Source organism: Psammomys obesus, unplaced genomic scaffold (assembly GCF_907164565.1).
Source record: "Psammomys obesus unplaced genomic scaffold, mPsaObe1.curated_primary_1811, whole genome shotgun sequence".
Classification (NCBI taxonomy): domain Eukaryota; kingdom Metazoa; phylum Chordata; class Mammalia; order Rodentia; family Muridae; genus Psammomys; species Psammomys obesus.
The window spans coordinates 3,939,205-3,947,742 of NW_026596088.1; the positions used below are offsets into that span (position 1 = coordinate 3,939,205).

Genomic DNA, 8,538 nt, shown 5'->3' on the forward strand with positions numbered 1-8,538 from the left:
TAAGCCCAGCAAATGACACACAGTTGATACTACATGTTGAATGAATGAATGAATGAATGAATGAGAAGTGCAACTAAACCTGACCCCGAACTAATCCTTTAAGCCTCTTCCCAATTAAAATGCTAGGTGAGAGATTATGTGCCAGCCCAGCGTGAGCTTCTCGGGCATCCAGTGTAATACCAACCCCATCTAAACCTCTTTCTCTTTAAGCAAATTATTTCCTGTCATATGAGTAAGACTAACTCTGCTTCCCCACCCCCATCCCAAGTCAAAGAAGTAGCTACCTATCATCCTGGCCTAATGGGAGAGCACACCCAATCCCTGTTTTAGGAAGGGACATCTGTCACAGCTTTGGACAATGGCCATCTCTAGGCACTCCCTACAGACACCCTTAAAAGTCAAGGACAGGGGGGGTATTGTTTACCACCTGAAGTAAAGTGTGATGTGACAGACCACCTGAGGACGAAGCAAGCGGAGAAAAAGGAGAAAAACACAGCAGAGGAAAGAATGCAGAAGCCTATTGACACCCTTTGAGTCCTAAACACAGCTTTCCCTGAGGCCCATGACCCAGCAAATTTCTTAGTCACATATGCCAACGAAGCTTCTTTCAGTTTAAAATTCAGTTCAACTTTTCTCACTTGAAACCACCTCCATATATGAAATACAATGACACACACACGTATATGCATTAATACACGTTACTTCATTCCCTTATAAACATGCTTTGTGTATTCTGCCTTTCGTTTCCTTCAGAAGGGTCTCTCACTACATAGTCCTGGCTGGCCTAGAACTCAGTGTATAGACCGTGCTGGCCTCTTAGATCTGCCCACTTCTGCCTCCTGAATGCCGGAACCAAAGATGTATGCCACCACACCTAGCTAGTATACTCTTAAAATAAAGCTTTAAAAGAACATTTAAAAGTGGGCAATCCTAACTGGTGAGTGATTTGGAGGGGGAGGGAATCAGCCTTCTGCTTTGACTGAATGACAACATCAATGTAAAGTCTCTGGGGGTGAATTACAATTCCAGACTGGAATTCCCAAGACAGTTGCAGAGTAGCTTGTTAAACTGCAGGAACCAATGGGATCCAGAGCTGACTCTGGCAGGGATAGGACTTAGATCCTTTCTAGACATACCATTTATTGTGAAAAACCCAGATCTTTCAACCTTTGGCGCTTACACCCCTGGCAGTCCTGCACTCACCTGGAGTCTTGAGCGTCTATACTGACTCAAAATAAAAGTAAAATGGCTTTGGTATGGCTCACAAAAATAAAAAATATATCGTGTTCACACGGCTGGAGCACCCAAGCGATTTTGTCACAGCTCAGGCAGGAGTGTGGCAGGGTGTCTTGGGTTCTGTGGGGAAGATGAATGCAAGATATACCTGCCTGGCAGCTTACCGCTTCTGGGACAGCTGATGCAAATGGCATGTGTTTCCCCCAGAGGCTCCAGAGCGTGGCAGCCCAGAGAACTGGTCCATTTTTCCCTCTAGGTCCGCTGGATGGAGAGCATGACCAGGATTACCTCAAGATATTAGACTTGTCTCCCAGTCAGTGTCAACAGGCCAACTTCCAGAACCCTCTGATTGCTCTCTAGATAACTATTTAAGAGCTCCCGGGGACTCACAAGCTCTCTTTCAGCCATAATCTTGAAATAAAAGGCTATATTCAAATGAATGACGAATGGGTATGGCTTTCTCCTTAAGATCCTCCATGCTGACAGGGAGAACAAAAAGGAAGGCATTGAAGGAAAATGAAGAAGCCAAAACGCAAGGCACCTTATGTCACCGACTCTACACGAGGCATTTGAAATGTCACTGAAGTGCATTGTGATACAGTGGTTTGGAAGTAAGCAATAGTGATCCCATTCTGTAGATGGAGAAGCTGAGGCTTCATGGTATCAACTTACCAAGGTCACACAATGAGCATGCTATGGATCCTAGCTCAGAGATGAAGGGCCCGCCCCACCTCACATCCCTTCAGTCTCCTATACCCATCTCTGCAAAGAGCTATATAAATGCATTCTAGGACCAAAGCATTTGGGTCAGAGAATGGCCTTTATTTAATACAAGCAAGCTGGTACCCAACATAACAGAGCAAGACCAACACCCCATTTTTCCTACCTCTTAGGCCTCCATCCTCCCTACAGGAATATATCTTATAAACCCAAGTCATCTATGTACAGATCAACTGTGGAATTTTCCTGCTGGGAATATAGCTCAGTGGTTGAGCACTCTCCTATGGTGTGTACGATCCCGAATTCCATCCCCAGCTTTGAAAAGCACAAGAAAGAAAACAGAATAGCTGGCCTGGCACACCTGTGATCCCTGCACTCTGGAAGCCAGTGCCGGGGGAACCGGGCCTACCTGTAGGAACTGTTCACTGGAAACAAAAGGATATTTTATTTGTGCAGCTTCTTTTTCTGCCTCAGTGGTTGTATGAGACCTTGTTGGTGCTTACTGACACAGACCTGCCAGTCATTTCACGGAGGCTGTTGCAAAAAGCTAGAAAAGGGAGAAATACTAACTCAAATAGCATGTGTAAGCCAACAATTCTGGCCACTGCACACCAGTTACTTAACTTTAGCCCAGAGGTCACAAACTGGTAGCAAGTTGGTTGCAGGCAGCACACAGATGGGGTTAGACTGCTCCACTGTGTTGGCCCACACAGCATTTTTTTTAAAGAAACTGAAATCTGTGACCAGCACTAAAAATCAGATTTTACATCAAAACTTGGTTTCCCGGTTCCTCTTACGGAGTAAAGATCTGATAAGCCGAGGGTCCTGTGTGCACTGAAGTGTAGCCCAAACGGAGCAGATGTGGTCCCAGCTCAGGGGAAGCGAGCTTGAGACCATCTTCTCCTAGCTTGCTTCTTTCTGACCCCCATGGGCACTGATGTCACCTTCACCTTCGCCTTGTTTAAAATGTGAAAGAGATGCAGGCTCCCAAGTCCTCCTTATTGGGCCTTTCCTAAACCAATCCAAATGAGAAGAGCAAGGCAATATCATCACATTGCTGATAGAGGTGAAGGCACAGGAAAGCAAAGGACTTCAGAAATGAGGCAAGAACAGCACTCAGCCTCATTTGGACGTCTGCCCTACCTAGCACACTCACTTGTTAATAAACATGTCTACTTTTATTGTTTCATTTATCCCTGCAACAAGCTTATCAGGAAGAAATTACTGTCAGACAAACTGCACCTGAGTGATGCTGCATACTCTACGCACTGGGGATCATTCAGGCACTATGTTGTGATGTCTGCTGTGAACTCAACTTCCTCTGGAGTGATGGATGAATGAATGCTGCAGAGCCACACAATTCAATTCTACCTCAGGACCTTTGCACTCACTCTTCCCTCTCCAGTTGGATCTCTATCTTACCCTTTCATGCTGTTTGCATAATTTCTGTCATGTGATCGTCTCAAGATAACACACCTGCATGCACAAATACATATGCAAGCTCACAAGCACGCACTCATGTACATATGCACACACACACACACATTCACACATCGATGAGCTCAAAGACACAGCAGCAACAATGGCATCAAGGGCATCTTGAAAACACAGAAGGCCAGCACCTCGTCCCTCTCCCACCCCACCCCCACAAGACCTGTAGCATCAGAATCCAGGTGAACAAGATGTTAAGGCATGCTGAACGTTAAAAAACTGAACACTGCATAGGGGCCACCCAACAGAACTACGAATCTCTCACAGGCGTCCTTTTGCATTCTCAAAGAATGACTTTTAAAAGGTAAAAAAAGAAGTGAAATTGGGGGTTGAGGCTGTTAGCTCAGTAGTGTAACACTCACAGGAGACCGTGGCTTCAATCTCCTAAAAGTGCCAACAACAATAACAACAACAAAAAACAGCACAAACTTTAATTTAGTAATGTACATTATTTAGCTCAATATTAATGCTAGGATTTCTATATGCCATGAATAGAAAATTACTGTTGAGCAACTTTTCATTCTGTGTGTTCTACACTTCTGGCATAGTCCAATTTGGCCACTTTTGCTGTGCCAGTCATTAGCACATCCGCCTGGAGTTACTGCACCAGGCAGAGGAGCTCTGGGCCTTTACTTGAGTTTTCCTTACACTGCGTCAAAGCAAAATGTTCACTATCCACTATTAGGTTTGCTTGTTTGCTGTCTCCCCACTTTCTTACTAAACTGACAGTTTCAGGAGAATGGGTGCTCCATCTATCTCCTGCTTCACTTTATCCTCCATCCCCGAAGCAGCACGAAGTGCACAGCCCGGAGTTATTAAACATTTGTTGAAGAAAAGCATTGAGAAGGCAGCTGCCCTCTTAGTATTAATGAGTGGGCATTGTGGTGTAGGCAAAGAAACAAAGCCATCTGCAACTGGACGGATGCAGGTTCGAATCTCAGCTCAGACACCAGCCAAACCAAGGATCTTGAGCCGGTCACTTACCTCCATGAATGAAGAAAACGTGGTCATAAAACAGTGGCTGCTGTTTAGCCTGCAGCGTAATCTCAACGCTGCAAGGAATAACACATCTATAGAGTGCCAGCCGATACTATGGCTGGCATCCCATAAATATCAGCATCTCCTGTCCTCAGTCCTCTCTCCAGGCACCAGCTGAGAGTGCTGCTGCTGACTGCTGGGGACCAAGAGCTGGGTGTCCTGCAGCATCCAGCAAGTTCTTGGGGTTACTCCATCACCCCAATAGGACACAAGATTGGGTAGATCGCGTGGGAGCTAAGTGGTTGCTGAAGCAAAGTGCCATGGTTACTGTACGTGCAAGTCATAGGAGAGGCAAGTGCCTCTGTCCCTCCATCATCGTCATGAGTCCCATTGCTGCAACCAGGGATCTGCCCCAAGGTCCCATCCCTTAGAAGGGTTCAAGGTTTCTGCTAGGACCACTGTACCAGCTCCTATGGCGTTTGCTTATGGTTTTGCCCTTTTGGAGAGAGATATGGAAAGGCGGAGGAGTATTAACCATCCACTGGGTCAGGCTACCACTAAAGCTAAGTATCTCTGCAGCCTAATCCATTTGCCCAGTGCGGCCCTGAAAACCAAATGTACATGCTTAATCTCCAATGTGTTTTTACATCCTTTTAAAGCAACAGCATAGGTGCAAAGCAAAACCTGGATTGAGGGACAGCTGGAGTGAGAGTGACGCCACAGAAATGAATCCACTAAGGTTGATTTGTTAGACGGGAGGGAAGCCCAGGCCAGGTGCATTGACAGCAGCCTCAGTTTTGTCCCAGCTTTTCTTGCTCCAAGCACAAAATCCAGGACCACCTGCAGAACCAGTGGCTACTTGGGAGCACATTTAAAACAACAAATCAGGAAAAGAGTAAATGCTAAAGTAAATAAATAACAAAAATTTAAAACCTTTAATTAACCTGTGCTTCTTCAGTGATTCCAGCAGACTGTAGACAGCAGACAAGGCACAGGGAAGTTAAGATTCCATCATTTAAAGAGTTGCTCAGGGAACCAAGACAAAGGGTTTCTGTCACTGGTTTGAATTAAAGCCACTATCTACATTAGGATGTGGCTATCATCCCTTCTCCCTACACGGGAGAGAGGCTTAGGGCAAGCATGAAAAGACAAGACTAATGAAATCTCACAAACGTCCTCAGAGCATCTCTGCCAGCGATGAGGCTGGGAAGCTCACTGGGTTCCCTGTGAGCCCCGGAGGCTTCCTGGAGTCTTTCCATCAGCCACATTCTGGTGGCTAATGAATCCCACATTAGTCACACAAGTCCATGAGGCTTGCTCTTAAGAGAAGGTCCCCTCCTCACTTTCAATTGGCACCACTCAGCCTTGTGCAGATCTATATGTCAAGAGGATAAGGGCCAAGGACTGAGGACCAAGAGATAGCAAATGGTTCCCTTACCTGGGACCAAGAAGACCTTCTTCTAGACCCACCATTTCTGGTTAGCAGTTCTACAAAGGATTACTAAATACTAAATACTAGCACCAAGCCACACACGCCACACACTGCACACCTTCAGTAGCCATACTGGGACAGTGAGGTAGATGATGTCTCTTCTTGTCCCGTCATCATTGTAAAAGAACCTGAGAAATCTGCCATCTCCTCTCTAGACCCCAGGATAGAGACTTCCTAGGTCAAGCATTCCCATTCAACTTTATTCATCATCCAAATAAAGCACTCCTTTCTGTAGCTCCACTGCAGCAGAGCCGCCCAAAACACAGGCTGCAAGACTTGATCTTTATGCCTCTCTCAAAGGGCATCTGACACTTGCCACAAGAGGCGCAGTTTTAAAATTAGAACTAGGGTTTGGGGCAGGGGGAGATGCCCACAGTTACCCTCCTATGGCTGAAGCTACCCCACAGAAGAAATCAGGACATTCCTGTAGCTAACCAGTAAACAGCTGAGCCCTTCCCAGACATCTTCCCCTGTCTTTATTTTGCTGTTGTTGCATTAATCATCCTAACACCTTTTTAATTATAATCACAAACTGGAAGCCATGGCTTGTGATGTTATAAATACGGATTTTTTCCAGTTAAATTAGGCACTTGCTGTTTTATGTTTTGATAGGAAGGGGCTGTTTGAAGCCTCCTAAAATATCCCAATTAGTTCTTGCTGCTGAAACAGACAAGACATTAACAGACACATTCCCTGTCTCAGTGTGATGTGCTGGAATGTTTATGCCTCCTTGTACTTCTCCTCAGCTTTTAAAGCACAAGGCAATTAAAAAAAAAAAAAGTGGGAGAAAACAGTCACAACACACACTGCTTATTACATTCTCCCGAAGTTATGGCCAAAACTTTTCCCAGGCTGTAATCTAAACCCAGAAAGCACGTCACAGGACAGTTTCACCTACTGGTTCTGTGGAACCCGTAGTATCGCTTCAGCTGACAAGGGCTCTATTTCTGTTTGACAGTCACAATTAATTATTGAAATGTGATCGAGATGGGGCCACCCATCCAGATCTGTTATCCAGAAAGATATGAAGAGGGAAGAAAGGGGGGGGGAGGGTGGCAAGGGAAAAAGAAGGCCCGCGGTTGGGGCATATGCACCAATGTTGTTTTAATGTTACTGCTGGCAAGAGAAATAGATTATTAGCTACCTGACCCGAGCTTAACTTTCTCCTGCTCCTGTCCCCTCGCCACCAACATCTGATGGTGAGAAAGATATATTTATATAAGTCCTTGCAGAAGTAACTCCAGTCTTTCCCCCAAGGATGCTTGGATTAGAAAGGGCTGTGCACGGGGCACAAACATTCCTAGAGCACCAGCTGACATCTTGACACGGAGGCTCCCGGATGCTAAATCACCCAGTGTTCATTCAGCCAAGGGGGACAGAAAGTTACAGAGGTAGGAAATACCCTACCTTTACTAGACAGCCAGAGTGCCTCCACCGTTTTGTTTTTTTTTTTTTCTCTAACTGCTCCTTTTGCTTTGACCTTAAAACACTGAAGTTGGATTCCAGCCACGCAAATGCTTTTGAGGGCGCTTTTGATTGATTCCTGGGGATCTCTAAGCCCAGTCGTCAATTTAGCTCTCCTGTCTCATTCCTCCTCCTCGGCATGTTCCCAACCTAGATGCCCAGAGCTCTTTATCAGCCTGGGCTGGGAAACACCCCGCTGACTGGCCGCCGGGGCAGGAGAGCTGGGGATTCCCAGATTGGGAGCCTGGTAGATCCCCAAGGCACCTGCTCCTCTCCTTGCCCCAAAATAAAGTGATCTTTTAGCTGGACTCCTGTTCTCTTCTCCGCACCAGCACCCTGCGCAACCAGGCCAGGGCTCCCACTGCCTTCCCCTGGATGCCCGGACTATGGGCTCTCCGGACCCCTCAGGCGTCCCGCGCCCCGCAGCCTCCTACCTGTACCACTCCAGCCCTTTCTCGTAGTTCCTGTCGAAGAAGTGCGGCTCTACGCCCACCGCCCTCACGTCCGGATGGACGCGGATAGCCTCAAGGAGCGCGCGCGTCCCTCCTTTCTTGACCCCGATGATCAGCGCCTGGGGCAGCTTCTTCTCCCCATAATCAGGGGTGCTGGCGGGCCCCCGCTCCTCACTCGCGTTGGCCGCCCTTCGGCCTGCCAGCTCCTCGGCGGCTCCTGGCTCCTGCGCCCCGTGCCCCAACTGCGCTCCCTGCTCCGTAACCGTGTCTCCAGGGGCAGACGGGTTCCTGGGCCAGGCGTCCCGGGCACCGCCGCCACTCGCCAGTCCCCAGCCTTCGGCCGCGGGTGTCGTAAAGCGCTCCGGGGGCTCGGGCGGTGGCCCGCGGCTAGCGTTGTCCGGCGGCGGCGAGGGGGCTCCGGGGCGCACGCGGGGAGGCGGCGGCGACGGAGATGGCAGGCTTGGCGGGGACTCCGCCGCGGCTCCCGGGGGCTCCTGCAGCGCCAGCGGGAACTGCAGAGAGCCCGAGCCGCCCAGCAGGCTGTAGCACAGGTAGGTGACGGACAGGGACAGGGTGCACATGAAGAGCAGCTTGCGCGCCGGCGGCCCCTTAGCGGAGGCGCCGGGCAGCGGCGGCGGCGCGGCGAGCGGCGGCGGCGGCGGCGGAGGCGGAGGCGGTGCGGGCCACCGGGCCATCGCGGCTCCC

General features: G+C 48.6%; 1 protein-coding gene across 1 annotated transcript in view; it reads right to left on the reverse strand.

Annotated features, from left to right (window-relative positions):
- The window catches only part of Hs3st4 (heparan sulfate-glucosamine 3-sulfotransferase 4), a 416,738-nt gene extending 408,210 nt beyond the window's left edge, over nucleotides 1-8,528 (reverse strand). Inside the window, exon 1 of the mRNA XM_055627680.1 lies at nucleotides 7,816-8,528. Within this exon, the coding sequence (XP_055483655.1) occupies nucleotides 7,816-8,528 (713 nt within the window). The remainder of the gene's footprint in view (nucleotides 1-7,815) is intronic.
- Nucleotides 8,529-8,538: the final 10 nt, after the last annotated feature.